The sequence below is a fragment of the Rhopilema esculentum genome, chromosome 21 (assembly GCF_057945365.1).
Source record: "Rhopilema esculentum isolate cy_ngs chromosome 21, ASM5794536v1, whole genome shotgun sequence".
NCBI lineage: Eukaryota > Metazoa > Cnidaria > Scyphozoa > Rhizostomeae > Rhizostomatidae > Rhopilema > Rhopilema esculentum.
Window position 1 is genome coordinate 8,098,585 of NC_142835.1, and position 20,341 is coordinate 8,118,925.

Here is a 20,341-nt window from a genome sequence, read left to right on the forward strand (position 1 = left end):
GTTTTGTGGTTTTGCCCTGGAGAATTTTTCTCCAGAAGAGATCATATTACAATACACCAATTGCACGACCGCGGCCTCGAGTGCGCGAAGAGGTCTGGCACTAGTTTTTGGGTGAAAAAGTTTCACCCATAGCAATGTAAACAGTAAACAGTACTACGGCATCTGTGCTTTACGAAAGTTATCGATTATTTTTCTCAACGTTTCACTTGTCTTGACCTAGTCTGTAATCTTCGGAACAGCTTTTTTAAAAGCTCCTGTAATTTCAAAGATCTTAAAGCGTTGTGAACGGTATTGGTTAGCAAGAGGAGGCGGAGATATGGTCAACGGAAATTGTGCGGTGATAGGGTGTACGAACAGCAGATACAAGATCAAGGCATGGCAGAAGAAAGAATGCAGTGAGCATAAAGGCCTATTGCATAAGGATTGTCCATGTCCTACCCCATTTAGCCTTCACATCTTTCCAAGTGTGAAGCTGAATTCTGACAAGAGAAAAGAATGGATAAGACTGCTGCGACGAACAACGAAGGGACATAAAGAATGGACTCCTGGCCAAAGCGATATGGTTTGTTCAATGCATTTTGTTGATGGCCGCCCAACTTTAGAGAATCCAAACCCAACCTTGAACTTAGGTTACGATAAGCCAGCTAAAAAACCAAGAAGAGAACTGGTAAGGGCCGCTCCACCTGTAATGACACCAAGGTCATCATCTCCAGCAACAGAAGCATCAAGCTCATACTCCGCTACATCTGAAATAACTTCAACAGTACAAGATCTATGCGGTAGTTCTGCATTTCCAAAGGATGAAGAGTGCCAAAAATGTTTAGAGATAAGTTCTCTTATGGATAGTAAGGTTAGTGTGATTAAGATGGAAAATGATGCTTTGAAGGAAAATATTGCAAAGTTGTCTACAAAGCTTGAATCCTTAAAATTGAAAAAGGATGATATCAAAGGGCCACAGAGAATGTCAGCAGCTTTTATAAAATCTGATGAACAGATCAAATTTTATACTGGCATCCAGTCACTTGTCATCTTTAATGCTATTTTTGCATTATTACGCCCATACCTACCAAATTTGGTGCTGTGGAGGGGATCAAAGACCATCATTTCTACAAAAGCAAGGCCAACTGGTAACAAAGGTTTGATGTCTCAAAAGCTATGTGGCAAAGACCAGTTTTTGCTTGTTATGATGCGGCTACGGCTTGGATTGCTACTCAATGATCTTGCATATAGATTTCAAATATCCCCATCTACCTGCTCAAGAATATTTTCCACATGGATCAGGTTTTTGAGCAGAATTCTAGGAGATGCATTGATAGTGTGGCTCGAAAAAGACATCATAACAACAAATTTGCCAGATGTTTTCAAAGGGCCCTATAGTAAAACCAGATGCATCATTGACTGCACTGAGATAGCAATTGAAAGACCAAAGTCAGTCAGTGATCAAGCAGGAACTTGGTCAGATTACAAAAAGAGGAACACTATCAAATTCCTTATTGGTATTGCTCCATCTGGCTTTATAACTTTCATTTCTAAGTGTTTTGGGGGTAGGACCACTGATCAGTACATATGTCAGAACAGTGGATTCTACTCCCTACTTGAATATAATGACGTAATAATGGCAGATCGCGGGTTTCAGATAAAAGAGGATCTCCTCCATTTTTACTGCACACTTTTTGTCCCACCTGGAGCAAGAGTCAAATCTCAGATGACAGCTGAAGAGTGCAACAAGACAAAGGCAATTGCAAATTTACGGATCCACGTAGAGCGTGCAATTAATCGCATAAAAACATTTAGAATTTTGAAGGGTACATTGCCCCTCACTCTTCTTCCATTTGCTGATGATATTATAAAGACTTGTGCAGCAATTTGCAACATGCAACCACCTCTTATCAAGCCAAGACAGTGAAAAATTTTATTCATTTACCAATACTAATTATTTCTGAAGCTTCCTGCCAAAATAGGTCTCCCTCCTTATCATCAAGCTCTGGATAACCCCCTAGCAGCAGCCCTCCCTTTTGTTTTATCAAATTATGAAAAAAACAGCCAATTGATTGAAACCTCTTTACAATGTTTATGTGTTTGAGCACCTTGATGAAGTGACATATTTTTTATTTTAGACCTTTTTTACCTAGTTGATTCTTCTCCTAAAGAAGCCCAAGTTTTAGAAGTTGATTTTTGAGAACATTGAACCTAGAACATTCTAATTTCAGTTCATTATTCATCTAAACTTAAAGCTGTCCTTAGTCACAGTCACAGGCTTGAATTTTTTTTAATATTTTGATTAGCCCATAATTTTTCAAATTGAGCATTGTTCCCAACCATTGTAGAATCTTGTATTTCTGTTGAGTGTTTACTTTTTCAACATGTGAAGTCAAAATAGATTTGGGTAAAATTATTTCTTAATTTTTGTTGTAACATTTTTCATTTAAAAATGTAGTACTAGCACAACATGAAACTGACTTTTCAATAACATAATACTGATGCAAAGACAATTTTGTCTCATCCTTTTTGTATTTTTCTTAAAGAATTTGTAACATTAAAGCTCCTGCAAGTTTACATTAGAACTAAATGAAGAATGAAAATGCAAAGAAGCAAAAAGTCAATTGATGAAAGCAGTGAATTTTATGAAAGCTTGGTTGAAAACATATGTGGGATATAAAAATTTGTGTAAAATTCATTTAATAAATCCTTTGTACTGTCCCAAAATTCTTCGTCAAAGTTTACTTTCTCTGTGAATGTGCCATGACTGGTCCAGACAAAAAAGTAGCATTGTTTGGATTTTGTAGCAGCCATCTGAACTTGGCACTGGGTGAAGTATTTGTGGTTTCTTCTCAAACAAAGCGTTTTGGACCCAGCATCAATTGCTAAATATGGCAGTTTTGCATCAGGATCGTTAGGGGAAGTATGGGCTATGGAAAAGGGGCATTTGACTTCCAGACATGACTTCCCACAACAGTCACAGTAAACAATCCTGTCAGGACTACCACCAATGAATGGTAGTTCTTTGGAAAGGAACAAACCACACTCCTTTAGTGTTGCACTTTTGTGCTCCCTGGCAAAATTCTCAAAAAACTTTGCTGTAGCATCTTCTTCCATAGCAAGGCCATACTTTAGTGCTGGCAGTCTAGCATTTACCAGCTTTTCTCCCGAAACTCTTGCAAAAACTGAACTAAAGTCTGCTTCTCCTTTACTTTTATGAGTTGACATCCTTGTCTTGACATCATGGGCTTTTGATGCAGTAATCAGGTGCCTTCTCACTGAAAACCAAAAGTCATTACTACTTTGGCCCCTAGTTGCCTTTTCAATTTCAGAAATTTTCTCTGATAAACTGGATAAGTTATTGATAAATTCCTCTGCAGTGGATGCTGAGTGAAATAAATCGGAAGGGGTTAATAAATTAACTGGCTCTTTATCTTCCGTATTCACTGTTATTTCTTTGCGCTCAGCTGTGAAAATGATTGAGTCATTTTCATTGCAAACAGATCTGAGGGCTGATACAATGTCATTAAGGTTTAATGATCCCTGAATATTGACAGTGGGGTCGTATTTCTTTTTTGGTGATGAATTCAACCTTTTTTTACATTTACCTCTTCTTCCAAAATCCCCTCGAACAAGCTTGAGGTCTGTTACTTTCAAAGGCTGCACATCTTTGTTGTTTGGTAGCCATTCACAAGGCTTTGATGTGCATGAAGGGTTTGACAAGCCCATCCTTACTGCTGCCTCAATCCTAAAGAGTGCAGCAGCTACGTGGTTGCATGTTTGGGAAATCCCTGCCATGCATGAACAATGAGCAGCCATAATGCGCCCAGTTGTTTTCATTAAACACACCCACAATTTGTGAGGTACATCAGATATTCTCTGCGAAGGTCTGCAAATTGTTCGAAGCAAACATAGAGAGCTCTTTGGCGAGATTATGTTAAAATCAAGCGGTTTAAGCCACCCATCCTGGTAGTAACTGTACCCTTTAGAGGTCTTGTAATCACAGAGATCGCTGCTTGCTAACTCGTTCGGATGAAAGGCCAAAAAGTTGAAAATGTCAGGGTATAATGTATGTGGCCAAAGTTTAACTCCTTCGCTTTCAGAAATCCAACCTTCGGTGAGCTTGAAAGGATCCGGTATTTCCTCTATTCCAACTTCATCCGATATAAATACATTAAGTTTTGCAGTGTACTGCTTAGCAAGTTCTATTTCGACTTCCTCGGCTGTTAGCACGATAGGAACGTTATTCTCCATCGCTACGAATGCTCTGGCAACGAGTTCTTCTTTCCTTCCACTTACTTTTAATCCACGGAGCCGCAGGAATGCCTTCAGCTCTTCCACTTTCATACCAGAGAGCAACTGAAAATCCATCGTTTACAGTGCTGTAAGATCTTTGAAATTACAGGAGCTTTTAAAAAAGCTGTTCCGAAGATTACAGACTAGGTCAAGACAAGTGAAACGTTGAGAAAAATAATCGATAACTTTCGTATAGCACAGACGCCGTAGTACTGTTTACTGTTTACATTGCTATGGGTGAAACTTTTTCACCCAAAAACTAGTGCCAGACCTCTTCGCGCACTCGAGGCCGCGGTCGTGCAATTAGTGTATTATTTTCGTTTTCTTCGAAAAAGAGATTCAAGTACGGGCACTTGAATATGACGCAGTAATTCTCCCTTGGTTCCTTGTAGTAATCCCCGGAATAAAGGAAGTTTGCAGTGGTTTCGCATTCAGCAGAAGTGACATTAACTTCAATCTTTACAGGCACGGGGAGGCGTCAACTAATTGTAAATGACTGTTGAAGAAGTGGTAGATAATGTTTAAAAACTACGTTTTTGCAAGTTGCTGAATAACGCTGTCAAAGATCCAGGTTGCTCACGTCAGCAGGGAAGAGAGCTACAATTTTATCGAGCGTAGTCATGCATGCATAGGCCAAAGGCGAGCCGTTTGTAGAGAACACCGAGATATCATGGATGCTCTCGACGATTTGAAGGTTAGTGTTTCTTTGTTGAATAAGTTGCAGGTTGGCCAAGCACTAGAATGTTTCTGGGCTGTACATGTCGGTTTTTTTAATAAATACACTTAGTTGTTTTACACAAGAATAAAAAATTGCAAAAGTGCCTGATCAGCAACAAAGTAAAGATATTTAAAAAGATTAGACGAATTAAAATATGTTATGAATATGAATTGAATATGAAAATTATTTGCATCTCTATAATTTCACTGCATGATAATCATCACAGCCTTCTTCCTAAACCATGGATGAAAAATCATGTTTGTACTAGTGCATTGCTAATTATCTACAAGGGCCATGAATTTAGGCTAGGCCCAATACTTCTGTACCTCCAGAATATGAACCAGGTAACAAGGCACAGGGATCGAGCTTCCTAATATTGACACGGAGGGACGTTTCTTAGAAGAGGCCAGAATATTTTTAGCAGGTGCAACTTCAGAAGGTGGCTCATTTCCATGAAATTCTTAAAATATATTCAGTTTTGAAGACATAATATAAACAAAAAGCCAACAGTCAACCAATTTTGCTTAAAATTTAGAATGCAAAAACAAATGTGCCATAATTATATTAAAGAAAGGATGTGAAATTCTACAGAAAGCTATTATGGTTCCTCTCAGTGTTATTTCACAGTTTGTATTCACAACACCCAACTGGTAGAAATTTCTGTTCAATATTATTTGAATCATGAAAACAAGATAAGATATTCAGTGAACAACAGCAGACTATATGGTAGCCTTATGTGTAGATTTATTTAGAAAGTAGAAAATGTAAGTGACAAAGCTGTTAAAATCTCTGTAAGATTGGGATGAAATTTTGTTCAAAATTTAATTCAAATGCCAGATGTGAGTTTCATTTTTGAAATGATCTCAAATGATGCAAATTCACACAAAATAGTGAGAAATAAGGCACAAGCTTACAGGTTTAAAACAAAACACTGCCATTTATATCTGATGTGGTGTGGGTTTAAACTATAGATTGGGGTATGAGTTAATTTTGCAATAAGTTGTTTTGGAATCTAACAAGTGTCTTACTATCAAAAGAACATAGCTAACTAAGAATTTCTAAAGGATTCTTGAAAGATTGATTGTTGTGTTGTGTCCTGTATAAAATTATGCATAACATTTTAGTATTTTCACTTTCAAGCACCCAGTAACCTTGAAGGGGATACCCGCAATTCTATTTTGTACAATTTTGTCCTTAGAATAGTACAGTGAATGGAATGTTAAAACATGTTTTGAAAATACTTTGCACGAATCAGGTCTTGCTCTTAGCAAAATGAAGATGCCTGTCTCTAAATTTAAAATTATCTAGAGACAGTAGAAGACGGACTGTTTAGCAAACTATTTACCTTATTTAGTATTGTGTTTCATTTGTTATTTTAGAAACCATGTTCTTTACTAAATAAAAAGAAAAGTATAGAAATACATTTGGTTAATGTTGTTTTGGGTACTCAGAGGACAATGCCTGCAATTTGTTTAGAGAGGATCTTTGGGGGGTAGTGCAAAATGTTGCAAAAACCGTAGCAGAAGTAGAGAACAGCTTGTTTTGGCATTAATAATGGGGGTTGAGCTCCCATAGCACCACACCCCCTTTTCCCTATGATTTTAATTTGTATACAGTATCTATCCCCTAAGATCATCTGGGGATAAAGAGCTATGGAGATCAAAGACAGTCAATGTCAGTCAAGGAGAAGATACTGAGGGAGAGATCATGTGAACCAGTCTCCATGACTATTTTAAAAGTAATGTGTCCAGTTAAAGCAAGCAACTCTGCGGGGGTTTTCAGAAACATGTGATTTTACATGTCATCACCCCAGCAATTACAATCGTTCTGTTTATCTAGTATCTGCGGCAAGGTTAGCTTTTCATGTGTGCAGTATTGCAACACAAGTATACTAGTCAATCACAAGCTGTTATTTTGACTTTACTTGACAAGTTTGGTATATGCAGTCCTTTTATATGGACACATTACCTATAAAATGGGCTCTAGGGACTCACACTAGGTTGAGTACCTTTTGGTAGTAAAATGAAGTACTTGTTCAGATATCTTTGCACTTCCTTTAAAAGAATAAATTTGCTTTTTTACAGCCAAATCTTAAACTTCTTTAGATTTATGCTAGATCCACAATTTCTACTATGTAATTGTTACATCAAATTATTGTCTAGAAAAACTGTCTTTTGCTTCATGCTATTCAATCCCAGAAACTTGGTTTAGAGAAATAGCAATTATTGGGAAGCCTAGACAGCATTGAGTAACTACTTAGAGAGATATGTTTTTGAAAACTTGGATGTCTAGGAGAAAAGTAGTACATTTTGCCTCGTCACTGTTTCCTGTCATGGCATTTTATTTTCTGCAAAATCACCAATCATCTTTCATATTTTCATTATACAGTTATCTTCAGCTTCTACGCAGCTTTCTGCACTGTCTATGGTCCCTACCATTCTATTTTCAAGTCCTTTTTGTTGTATTGTTTGTATAACTAAAGGCATTTCTATTTAATTTTTAAGCTCTCAGGGGATTTTCTGTGCTGTTATATCACCTTTCCTTCTTCTAATGCTAGTTATTTCAATTTTTTCATTTAATGTTTCCACTGTTCAATTGGATCTTCTGTTGAAATCCAAAGGCAGCAGAGTTTCATTTATGATACCTAGACCATGCCCTGTTTTTGTTTGTTTTTGAGGAAAGTTTTGTTTGCATCAGTTTATTCACCAAAATAAAGTCACTTTCCTGGACTATGTTTAAAAGTAAGCAAATTTCTCTGAAACCTTTATCTAGAATCAAATCAACTTTTTGCAAACTGTTCATCTTTTTTAACAATTCGAAATTGCACAGGAAATGAATCATTTGTGCCCAATCAAAGCATGGAGTTCTTTAATGACCTTGCGAATAATTCTGTAAGAAAAATGGTGTCTTTAGCTGTGCTATTTCCACCTTTCAAGCTATTACCCTTATCATGAATTTCAAATTTCTTCAATTGATATCCATCAAAGCTTTTGTCCTAAATCATGACTAAAAAATAATGTTTGTTTCAATGCAGTGCGTATCTTATAGTAAAGATTTTATGCACCAAACTTATCTAGATTCAGATTTATATGATGGATACTCTTCTAACATATTGGACTTTATATTATAATGAGACAAGTCAAGGTTTGAAAGCTCTTTGAGGGAACTGAGTGTGATCAGTAAGTAACCTACGATGCCTTTGGGGTAGTGTAATGCACTCATAATTCAAGATTGTGTATGAGATTTAATGTTTGATTGAAATCTCAGGCTTGAATTTAACGCATAAAGCTTGCAGTTGCGGTAGTTCTATGATTGGATTGTTTGTTAATGGTTTGCAATGATATCATCGCCATAATAAAGTTATTTGTTAAAACGGTTTAAACTATGATGGTTAGGCGAATTATATTGGCCCACTGGACCTCCATTTGAAATTTGGCTTTCATATTGCTGCAGAAAATACTTTTGGACTTAGAAGATACTGTTTGTTCAAAACTTTCGGCTTATAATGTTTAGTTTTCGTATCTAGCAGCCGTAATTCATTGATGAGCTTTTCCTGTAACTAAGATATTACAGTATTGCTAAATCCATGGGAACAGGAAAACAAATTCACGGGTTGCCGTATTGATCATTGAAAATATGAGCGGTCATTGAGTATATTTCTAAATTACTCATTGATCAGGTCGTTTGAAGTATCTAGCACCAGCCACCATTTTTTTGCAATTCTATATGCATGCAAAACTGAGTTTAATGATCAGAAATTACCTGCGCGTTAGAATGCGACAAAATTTTGTTGTTTTGTGCGATGCATGCGCGTTTTATAATTTTTTCACGGGCTTTTAATTTTTTCCGTATTTTCTTTTGCCCATATGTCTGTATCCCCTCATCAATGCAAATATTTGCAAATTAACACCGGCAAAGTAAACACGAAATATTTTCGCTTTGATTTTCAGTTTCTATGATATCTTATATAAAAATATCGTTATTTTGCTGCTAACCTTTCTTATTTAGTAGTCAATCCAATATTTGTGTCCATCCGAAAAGCAGTCACATCCAAAGATTTCTCTTAAAGTTAACTAAATACTGCTATGTCTTATTTTTATAAATCAAGGCTTAAAATCATATTGCTATGCAACGACCAAATGTTTCAATCACCTATATCAAAAGATTATCGCTATATCAATCCAAATTGACAGCTTTCCTGCAATTCTACCATGCAACTTTTCAGTTGCTTTCTAACATTACTATATTGCAGCCTGCATGTTTTGCTATGGGGCTTCTAAAGCCGTTGCCATTAAGATAAACTGTTTGCTAAATTCAATTCTACACTAATTATGCTAATCAAAACATGTATCCACAAAACATTTTGGATTTTTTTCATCTCCTTTTTCGATATCTTCTCTACCCAATGATGTTTTAATCACAGAAATATTACAGAAAGCCATACATATTTCGTTTACTGGATTATTGGACTAAAAAGAATTGGTTTTGGAAGTTCTCTGTTCGCTAATTCGGGGACAATTTCGGCATGATTTGCAAACGACATTTCACCAATGAATAATTAATGAGAAGCAAACTCTGGACAGAATAAAGCTCTTGCGGTTTGCTTGATTTTATTGTCTTTCTGTATGTGGCTAGTTCATGAAGACAACTCCATGTTTTAAGCACAGTGAGTGTTAAGTACCGAGCGGAAAGTTTCATGTCGTTATTTGGACGCCAGTGTGAGCTGTTTGTTTTGCCGTAAAATCACGAAACGAAGAAGATTTTTTGCTGCAGAGTTCGCCTCTTGAAGTCTTGCGAAGTTTCGAGGGTTGTTACGACAAATGTCGTTGTGAATCTACAGAGGTTCCGTAGTAACCCTACCTTATCAACTGTAAACAAATGTTATTCAAATGAATAGTTGCTCTGTATTCATGGTTCGGCAGTTTTTGGCCTAGAGCTGTATTTTATCAGGGAAGATGCCTTCTGTGAAGGTGAGATTACTACAATATTCTTCTTTTTTGATTTCTCAACTTGAGTGTTCAATAATATTTTTACTCTTGATCGACTTTTAATTGGAATGTAAACGAAATATCATTCACTTCGTATAAGGCAGTCCTTTATTACTTTGTCAAAGCAGTATCTTGATCAAATTTCTAAGAACACATTTTGATCGTGTATGTGTGTTTTTAATTATGGTTTATAAACACATTAAAGTCACCAAGTTACCGAAATATAATTTGTCATACAACGCACGGGATCTTATAAAATCTTTGGCCCAAAAAGCCAGTGATCGAAAGCAGTATTTTGATCTGTTTCTGATTATGTATAGCCGTTCATGCAGTTAACTGTTTTTTAATCAACGATAAATAACGAACAGCTGTAATTAGCCCAGTTTTTTCAAAAAGTGAAAAGATATCTTCTTTCTTTTTATGGATAATTTCAAGTAAATTTCTGCATTCCCGTTACTCGCTGAAATTAAATCATTAAGTTGTTTCACTAATAATACTGCTTTCTTTAACCTTTTATTCTCATTTTTATGAACTGATGTCTCCATGTTATATAATTGAACCATTTTTTGACTGAAATATCCCAGTATCGAAATTATCTAACACATCTGCCACTTTCTTTGTTCATTTTTGCCTTTATATTTAAATCGTATATTAGATTACAATCCGGTACGATCCGGAAAATAAAAGAGCTAAGTTTGTATTTTCCAAATGCATCTTCTCTTCCTAAATATTTTTCGCTTATAACCTATTCACGTCACTTTTCGTTTTGACTGTATATTTCAATTTTCGCAATGCAGATTCTGTCTTAAGTTGTTTCAGTCCTGTGTTGGAATTCCGTAATAAGGTTTTGAAGTTTTTAAGATATTTTGTCTATCAAAGGCTGGCTTTAACAATTTATGTGTGAAGCTTTTGAGACGGAAAAAACATAACAGTTATGAGAGTAATACGTCAAGTTTTGCTGATCTTTTCCTTTTGGTATAACAGAAAGTTTATCCCTTAGCCTCGGGGAACATGGAAAGGTAGGCTAGGTAGCGATGTTCCGCGACAAAAATCTGACATTCTGTTGGTACCACATAGTAATCATGGCAAATATATAACCGTCGGATGAGACTAGTAAGAAATCCTCAAGTAAAAAAGTGAAAGACGATTCGCACAATGGCAGAAAATACTGTTACCGCGCATTTTTGCGTTTTAATTTGTTTCATTTCAGTTGAAAACAATTTGCATGAACGAAGAAAGGTTTTTCAAATTTCTTGCTTGAAGTAAGGCCACATTTACACTACTACGACGAATTCCGATCATAATTTATTCGCCTATTTCTTGCGTGCTCCTAATGCCAACATAAAACGTATGCATTTGAAAATGCGCTTGCTTTTTGACCGTGTTAAGGGCGTGATCACGAGAAATTTGTTAGGCCTCCTGCCAATGACCTATTTGGCATTCCCCCTCAAGAATAAGTATCACCCCATTTCCTCCCCCACTTGATTGAAAGTCATTTCGCCATTTTGAATGGTTCAATAGGAACCATTGTAAGAGTTGTGTTTAAACCGTCTACTTTATCTCAATAATGTTATCGATTAAGTTTTGTCTTGTTAAGAGATATATAATATTTATGACTATTTTGCAAACCATTAAGCATAAACAAAACAGGTGTCACATTAACCTTGGATCTAAAATTTCCGAGTACTTGAAAACAAAGTTAAATTATTCTCGAAATGCTTATCTACCTGTAGTCTGTGTGGTCCATTCTTAAACCATGCAACAAAAGCGTATTATTAAGGTAATAGGTTGAGAGATTTCCACGATAACATGAAAGTGCATGACATTTTGATCATACAATGACCAGGTTTGCAAAGCGGATTTCCTAAGACTTTTCGTTTCTTCAGCAAAGTGGGCACTTCTTCTTATGAAAATTGTAAGTGCCCATTTATCGTTACATAAATTATCTACAAGGTTGCCAAGTTTTAAAAAATAATACCTGTGAGATTTCACAAGCGCAGCTAGTGGTGTCCAGGGTTGGGGGCAGAAAAATTCCGAATTCCAGTAGATCAGGAAATGTAAGCCAGCGACAATCAATGATCACAGACATATTATAATACTGACACATTAACGCGTTTGACAATCATTCGCGCAACAGCTCTGGGCAAGTGATTGTTATAAACAATGTAGTGGAATGAAATATGTTCAGCAACCACACAGGCGTTTGATCTGAATTGAAAGAAGAATGAGGCCCAGGAAAAAATCCGTGAGAAAAGTAACTCCTGTCGTAAGACTGTGAGAAAAGGTGAATATCCGTGAGTCTCACGGCCAAACCGTGAGACTTGGCAACCTTGTATCTAGGGTGTCCAAGGGGGCTTGGGTAGTCGTACCAAATGCATTCGTTTGCAATGGGCATGATGGCCATCATATCGATGACGATTGTAGCATTGGAATTACGTAAAACAGGATATGTAAAAGGCAGCCTAATATTCGTTAGCCTTCATAGAACTGATAATTCATCTCCATCCATACTCCAAAAGCGCTCAAACCAAAAGCTCATTGAGTCAAAGAAAGCCATTTGCCCAAGATTAGTCCTCCTTAGACTTAATATCAATAGCATTTATGCATTTTGTTCTTCTCTTTTTAGGACTTTTTCTTATGTAAAAGAGAGATAGATAGAGGCGAGCACCGAACAGTTTATGCCAATGGCAGACATCCAACTTCAGAACCAGGTGTTCATGTTCATGATTTGCACCAACATTTCGCAGATAACGTTGTTATCACGTCCAAGGTATCAGTCATTTTTTATTCTCTTTCTATTGACCGCTTCTGAGAAATTCAGTAAAAAGCAACTGTACTGAAAACGTCATACCCCAGTTAGAGCATTTTCATTCACTTGTACCAGAAATACTGACTTACAAGAATTTATACATTTCACGATTACAAGTGTCTCTACATGCACTTATATGCACTAATAACAAGGTATCGTATTCTTCTAACAAATGTTTAGTAAACACTGGGCCGTGGCTATGAAGGGGGGGGGGGGGTTGTTTGGTTTTGACTGTTGTGCGACAACTCCCTTCCAAAAAATCAGTTTTTAGAACGAGTAATAATGTCCAAGCACACAAAGCAGTCAGAAGCTTATAGTTGTAAAATATAAGACAGTCACTGGTTACTTGGGAAACGTTGGCACAATTGGCTGTTTGGTTTCATATGCCATTGGCTATTACAGAATTAATATTTCAAAGTTTTAATTTATTTTGAAATTTGGACAATATTGTCAGGAATGTCAGTGATTTTGAAACGTGTTCTCTTCAGTGTTTCAAAAGATTCTGTAAATAATGCTCAAGAAAGGTGACGAGATATCATGAGCACCAAATCTAGGTTTGCGATTATAGTGATCAATCATTGATTAGGGTCTGCTGTCCTGATTTGATTATTTCTATAGATGGTAGCTTATTAGCCATAATCTAATGGATCTTGTGTGGCTATGGATATGGTAGTTTTCTGTTATTACAATATTTGATGGATGTTTGATATTCATTGCTTTTCTTCATTTTAGTATAAAGTATGGAATTTCATTCCAAAAAACCTGTTTGAGCAGTTTCGAAGAGTAGCAAATTTTTATTTCCTGTGTATAGTTATTGTTCAGGTAAGAATTTGTTGAAATGCAGTTTCAGCAAACATTTAATCTCTGCAGACAAGAACCTACTTTTACAAGGGTTAGACTGTGTCTTGGGTCTTGTTTCGAAGGCGAGTTGCATAATCAGAAACTCTGTCCTTAAAAATAATGAGCCTGATAGTTGCTTTAAAGCAAAAGGGGTGTCTCCTATGACATCATTCTTTAAGGGAGAATCCCTATAAGTATTGTTTGTAAGGCTGAAGTAGACTCTTTAATTAAAAATTTGGTTTCCCAGAAAGGCAGCCTATAGATTCTCTAATTTTTTAGTCCTTCTTAGTAGGGATTTTCTGTACCTGACGATTCAAACAAGTTTTTATGTGCAAAAATTGTTAACGCCTTCTAACGTAGGGATTTTCTGTACCTGGCCATGCTAAAAATTGTTAATCAAACAAAAGACATACAAAATGGCCATACAAAAGAATTGTTCAGTGATGATTGGCATATAATGAAGAATTCCTGACGACGTAGAGATTGCCTTGGGTGATATTTACGGAGAATCTTTAGGATCCCATGATTGACCATACATCAAAAAAATATTCAAGGAAATGAAAGGCCGGTCGTAATTTTTTTTGGAATGGAGATATGTTGGAAAGTTTTTCTGAAGTGGTTGCTTTAGCTGTTTTTAATCTTGATTGCTAATGATTCTATTGTTCTTTGCATTTCATCGTTGCTTTAGAAGTAGGCTTTCAGACATCCGTGTTTTTCTTCAAAGACAAGGCTTTCTCAGTAAAACATACGCATGTTTGGGTTATATGATTCAGCCAGAAAGCAGTTCAATTGTCCATCGCATTAAATTTTGCTTCGATAATTTCCAGCCTTTTAATAGCTCTGAATTGTATATGTCACCTTTTCAGTTTGCCATACTCGACCGGACCCCAGTGAGTCCAACAACAAGTCTATTACCACTAGTTTTTGTAATAACGGTAACAGCTATAAAACAGGTAAGTGCGTCGCTCAACTATCAAAATAATCTTTTTTCGCATTTTTTCGGTCTTACTTAACAGCCTTGGCAACCGCTAAATAGTTGTTTTTCTTTCTACGAAACCATTAATCAATTTATCAGACTTTAGAATTTGAAGAGATTTTGATTAAAACACAAGAATATTAACATATGGATGCAATTTTCAAAGTAATTCACTGTTTTTCTCCGTTGATTTGCAATTATCTATGTTATCTTCTGTTGCCCTGGTAGGTTTCCCACGATTTTCACAGATTCAAAGAGCCTTAGCCATGGCATAAATCCATCTGCTTTCCAATTTCTGTCATCGAATCCCAAACACATCAAGCATTATTTAACCAATTAAAACGTCACGTATATTTTCCTGCATGTGTGGCTCATGTCCATGCACAGTATTTGGATGTAGTGATCATTGAAAAATATTTAAAGTTCATTGAAATAGATCATCAATCTAGAACCCATGAACTCTAGTCTTTGACTATGCTCTTTCAAAAACCTCTACAAACAGTATGTTTGAAGTAGACTGAATTTTCTAGATTTACACTAATTATCGCTTGAATAAGGGTATCATATAAATAATTAATGATAATTTTTCTAGGGTTATGAAGATTGGAAAAGACACCAAGCAGACAAGGAAGTGAATAATCGAGACACCGAAGTCATAAGGCATGGCACAATCGAGAAAGTCTTCTCGAAAGACATCAAGGTAACTTCAACGCTATCATTTATCAGTTAATCAATTTATATATGCTATGTAGTACTATATTTGAACTCTGTTATGATTGAATCTTGAATTTTTAATAATTAAGATGTCAATTGTCTGATTGCTGGGGTGTCTTTATTTGATTTCCCTATTGCATATTAATTTTTAGCGGCGAGAAGTTCTTTGGATTGAAATATCATTACTACATTACCGCAAAATATTGTCTAGGCCTACAAAGTCTCTAACTAACCAAACCACCTTGTCTGAATTCCCACCTTATGCGATTTTTAAGTGAAAGAACGTTTTTTGAAAACAGTATATTAGTCGCTCAGCAATTGGAAAAAAGGAAACTTAGATGGTTCAAAGTTTTTATTCTGCTGATGACTCTAGATGCTATTATATAAAAATAATTCAAGGCTTTAACAGTTTGTTAAATGTGTAACAGATGTGCATCAATCTTTGGTTACGGCTTTTTGTAAATTGCATTATTGTTATTTTTCTTAGAAATTATCAATGAATCTATCCTTTAACACACTCTTAGATTAACACAACTTTATGTTATTGACATGTGTTTTTCAGGTTGGTGATGTAGTAAAAGTCTTTTGTGACGAAGAATTTCCGTGCGACCTTGTCGTCTTGTCTTCGCCCCACGAAGAAGGACAGTGTCACATCACAACTGCCAATCTAGATGGTGAAACTAATTTAAAGGTAAGATGCTCTATATACCAGCTTACATCATCCGGGCTCCTGCTAGAAGCGTATCAGAACAATTCTTGTTTCCAATGTTTGTTGTAAGGTATCTTCGTATTATGGAAGAATCAACTTTTCAAATTGTTTTCGACTTTTCTTCAACGGCCTCGGACCAGTGTTGGTCTCGCTTTAGTTTTGTATTTTAGCCTTGTGCATTTCATGTGCTTTTTAACCAGTGGCGGACACCTGAGGGAGTTGGGGCGAGGGAGAGGTCGCATGAAGGGAATGTTTGCCGTCATCTTATCAATACAATAGGCTTGCCCTTCCCTCCAGTATTTGACCAAGTGTCCGCCTCTGATTCTAATCTACTCAACAGTGTCTGTCCTTGAACATCAATTGCTCCCTTACTAGATAAATGCTCCTTCTTGAGGCTATAGCTAAGGTCGATTTCCTCTAGTAGAATGGAATGGCCAAAGGTTACAGCTTTTAACAGCATCGCTAAAGGTTGAGAATGCTCCCCTTCTGTTCGACCAACAGCTAGTGGATACCTGGTAACAGCAATGGAGAGGCAAAAGGCAGCGAGAAATGGGACTGGCCAGCCTACAGCAGCCAACTTATTATGCCGTTGCCCTAGGACCAATACACTCAATATTCAAAACCTTTAAATTGTTTTTTCGTTTTGTCCATTAATCCCTTACATTCTCTATATTCGCTTTCAAGGTTCGGAAAGCACTGGCAGAGACTGCTTCTTTGAAGGAGGCTGATCAGCTTGCAGGTTTAACAGCAGTCGTAGAATGTGACCACCCTGAATATGATATGTACAAGTAAGTTTGTTTCAGTTGTTAAGATTGTGCTGATGTAAACACCGTCATTTTCTCATCTCATATTTTTGACACAATTAGCTTCAAAATCAATTATGCATGCTGTTATTCTAATGATTCATTTGCAGCTTCTTTGACTTATTTATCTGTGTGTGTTTTGCAAAACTTATTGAAATTGCGTTTCAAATGCATGGTATTTTCTTTTCCATGATTCAAGGCATTTTCTTTAAGTAAAAAGTTCTCATGATGAGTTTTTTCATGAAAGCATAAAGGAATAACTGTAAGCAACAGACAATGGCTCAGATAAGAATTTCAAAAGGGGAGTTTAGGGAGGATGGGAAGAGGCACCATGTAACGCCGAAAGTGCTTAATTCTTGGATCCAGGGGCCACAGGAAAGTCAAAGACCTTATTTTCTTTTTTTGAGTCTAAGAAAAATTTTGAGGGAAAACTACCAGATATGCAAAAATTAAGAGAACTTAAGTCGAAGGGGGTAGTCGTAGAATTTCCTAATATTTATACACTCATGATTGGCTTCAATGGCGGCGCCAGCCACTAAGCTCTGGGGGACAAACCAAAAAAATTTAAGCCACGCCCTTTTAACCACCAGAAAACGCCCTTTTACCAACAGGGAACGCCAATTTTATCCGAAGGGAACGCCTAAGACTTACTTTTGTTTGAAAATTGGCAGACGTGTCCCCCCAGTCCCCCCCCCCCCGTGGCGCCGCTACTGATTGGCTTCAACAGTTGAAGTTTTTTCCAAATTCTTTTGAAAATTTATTTGTAAGCTGGAATTGTCTGAGCAATAATTTCGATGCTAGTATGTATGTTTTTAAAGATGTTGTAATCTGAAAACAGCTACAATAAAACACCTCGATGAGATGTCGCTGTGGAAGTGTTCCCTGTAAACCTTTTCTGTACTTTTCTCCTGCAGATTCAATGGAAGGATGAAGTTTTATAATCATGGCAGCGAAGAGAAAATTTGGTACGCCTCTCGCTTTTTTAAGAATCCTCAATAAAATTATCCTTTGCTTTGATTTTTCTCATACTTAATGATTTTTCTGCCTTATGGAAGTTTTAGGCGATTTTCCAGATGCTTGTAATAAGCTTTTAAAACCCCTAGTCAACCGTATAGACAAGGATAGAGGTAATACATAAAATGATGATGAAAAGTGTATTAATTTCAAAACTCTTGAGATCGTTCCTAGTTTTGATGAAAAATAACATACATGATAATATTTGCCTTGCTTGACTTTTAAGAACCCATGTTTTTGATTGTTTTTTTTTTCGTTCTGATGAGACAAATCAATGTTGTTTTGTAAATGACGTATTGACTCAGTGTTGAGATTTCAGTTTTCTTGTGCTCATTGTGTTAACGTTTTTCTCCTTATAGTGCATTGGGACCATCAAATATACTACTTAGGGGCGCAAGGCTAAAAAATGTACCGTATGTTTTTGGTAAGTCATTTCTAAACCATTTACCCCTTTGCTTTTTAATTTGAAAATGTTTTGTTATTTGGAAAGCATTCTTCGAGAGTATCAGCTCTAGTTTTTCTACAAGTGCCTTGCAAAATATCTTTAAAGAAATCATAACTTTTATATTTATTTGTGTTTTGTTTGATTTATAATACATCTTTCAACTTTACAAACTATTGATCTATCTGGTTATCGTATATGCCAATCAAACTGACGTCATAGTGTGTATCATAGTGAGATTTTCTTGGTCGTTTTGTCAACTTTAAGATTGTTTTTGTTACAGGTTTGGCTGTGTATACAGGGAAAGAAACAAAGGTAGATATAATTTCTAAATAGTTATGACTATTTCAAGAATACACAGAAGCATCTCTTCTGGGAAGAGAACATCTTCAATGTCCTTTAAAGTTTCCTTGGGTATTTCAATTGGTTAGGTGTTTACTTTTCTAATCCAACTTAATGCCAATAGAATCTATAAAGAACGTGAATAATTATAACTTTTTGGCCGGGTGCGCTTGATATAATCTGTACACTGTTTGGTTCGTTAGAGACAGGTTTTTGTCTTTAGGTCTTTTGTGTAAATGACAGCAAAATTTACTTATAGATACATTATATATTCAATGCCCCTGCTTCTTCAACACCTCTTTCTATTTCATGTCCCTTCTTTGTTACGCAAAAATTTTGTCAATGCCCTTGGCCCAGCCAAACTTTGACTGGCTGTGTTGTTAAATTAAGGTTAAAGCATACTATTGACTGTTACAGTGGTATGACACTGTGCTATTTGTCATAGGCTGCAGGCATGTTGACGACTTTCCGTTGATTCACTATCTTTTTTTTAATCAAGGATGCTAGTATTTTGCCCAACGATCTGTCAGACCATTGTCACAAAGGTTGTAACATTTATCTTTGAGAGTTATATTCAGGATCACAAATTTAGATATTGCTCTTGTTCTTTGTTGGTGGCAACTTATAAACTGTATTTTGTAGATGGCATTAAACCAACAAGAAAAGGCCACAAAATTTTCTTCCGTTGAAAGGTTTGTTTATGTTACTCTGTACCGCATCTTATCATCATCTTTTCACGATTCCAGTGCCTGTATTGTTACAAATCTCTCGCAGAAAGGTATAATTGAATGTCTTGTCAAGGTTTTATCAGAAAATTTCACTTTTGAGGCTTGCTAAGCAAGTCACTTTGTTTGAAAATAGTCACTTTGTTGGAAGGCCCAGGAGGCTGGAACTAGGCTGAAGTACGAAATATTGCTCTCCCAACCTCAAACCATAAGAACTAAGTGGTGTTTCTTCACACTTCCTCTTCTCATCTTTTTAGGACAATGAACACATATTTGTTGGTATTCCTTGGAATTTTGTTGGTCGAGGCAACCATTTGCACAGCGCTAAAATATGGTTGGCAAGAAAAGCCAGAGGGGGCCAAAGCCTGGTATATTTGGGGTAATTCGATGAAGATTCCAAAAGATAACGAGAAGGTTTCTAGTTTGTGTGATAATCACTTTTTAATCAGTTGTGCCCTCAGAAAGCTTCTCTGAATAATAATCATGATAATAATTAACGTCAAATGCAAGTGTCTTCTTTCTTTTTTAATGGCATCGAAGGTATATAGATAAATTATACAATCAAACATACATAAGTTGGGTCTCTTCAGATCAGACAAAATAGTCAGATTCATGCGAAGTCCGACATGAGTCTAAAAAAACCGGAAAATGAAGCACCGGAAAGTAAAAACCGAAAGTGGACATCGAAAATCATATCAAGCACGACAGAATTAAGAACATAACGTTATCAGCTGAAGTAAAGATTGAATAGATATATTATTACATAAACAGCATTTACCATTTCATCAACGCCTGTAGCAGCTGATATGTTTCTTAAAAAAGGTCATTGGCATGAAATATGTAGCAATATCTTGGTTTTGTAATCATATCTTTCTCTTTGTCGATATTTCGGTGTATGTGGTTGATTAAGTGGATTTATCATGGAATTGGAAGTTTGTGTTTTGCAAGACAACTTTAGCTATTGCATTCAAAAAGATAAACTGTTT

At 36.2% G+C, this 20,341-nt stretch overlaps 3 protein-coding genes across 6 annotated transcripts in view; 2 read left to right on the forward strand and 1 right to left on the reverse strand.

The window, feature by feature from the left end:
- Positions 1 to 316: 316 nt before the first annotated feature.
- Positions 317 to 4,383, forward strand: LOC148957694 (uncharacterized). Its single transcript, XM_089114719.1, has one exon. It carries the CDS (start codon positions 317 to 319, stop codon positions 1,904 to 1,906), a length of 1,590 nt encoding a protein of 529 aa, XP_088970845.1. The 3' UTR covers positions 1,907 to 4,383.
- LOC148957695 (uncharacterized) lies at positions 2,623 to 4,350 on the reverse strand. Its single transcript, XM_089114718.1, has one exon. The coding sequence runs from the start codon at positions 4,348 to 4,350 to the stop codon at positions 2,623 to 2,625; it is 1,728 nt and encodes a 575-aa protein (XP_088970844.1).
- Positions 4,384 to 4,669: 286 nt separating the features above from the next.
- Positions 4,670 to 20,341, forward strand: part of LOC135684166 (phospholipid-transporting ATPase IF) — a 35,443-nt gene continuing 19,771 nt past the window's right edge. For 3 of the 4 annotated variants that reach the window (XM_065199596.2, XM_065199597.2, XM_065199594.2), the window contains exons 1-12: positions 4,670 to 4,969; positions 12,608 to 12,751; positions 13,523 to 13,612; positions 14,497 to 14,583; positions 15,199 to 15,306; positions 15,883 to 16,011; positions 16,714 to 16,817; positions 17,747 to 17,797; positions 18,206 to 18,270; positions 18,572 to 18,603; positions 19,273 to 19,322; positions 19,613 to 19,769. In XM_065199596.2, coding sequence (XP_065055668.2) covers positions 4,946 to 4,969; positions 12,608 to 12,751; positions 13,523 to 13,612; positions 14,497 to 14,583; positions 15,199 to 15,306; positions 15,883 to 16,011; positions 16,714 to 16,817; positions 17,747 to 17,797; positions 18,206 to 18,270; positions 18,572 to 18,603; positions 19,273 to 19,322; positions 19,613 to 19,769 — 1,041 coding nt within the window. In that variant the 5' untranslated portion in view covers positions 4,670 to 4,945. Of the gene's footprint in view, positions 4,970 to 8,518; positions 9,964 to 12,607; positions 12,752 to 13,522; positions 13,613 to 14,496; positions 14,584 to 15,198; positions 15,307 to 15,882; positions 16,012 to 16,713; positions 16,818 to 17,746; positions 17,798 to 18,205; positions 18,271 to 18,571; positions 18,604 to 19,272; positions 19,323 to 19,612; positions 19,770 to 20,341 lie in introns of those variants that run through there. The other variant, XM_065199595.2, reaches the window with a different exon arrangement.

Bases quoted from the DNA above. Each gene is read 5' to 3' on its own strand.
- LOC148957694 (XM_089114719.1), top strand. From the start codon at position 317: ATGGTCAACGGAAATTGTGCGGTGATAGGGTGTACGAACAGCAGATAC.
- LOC148957695 (XM_089114718.1), bottom strand. From the start codon at position 4,350: ATGGATTTTCAGTTGCTCTCTGGTATGAAAGTGGAAGAGCTGAAGGCA.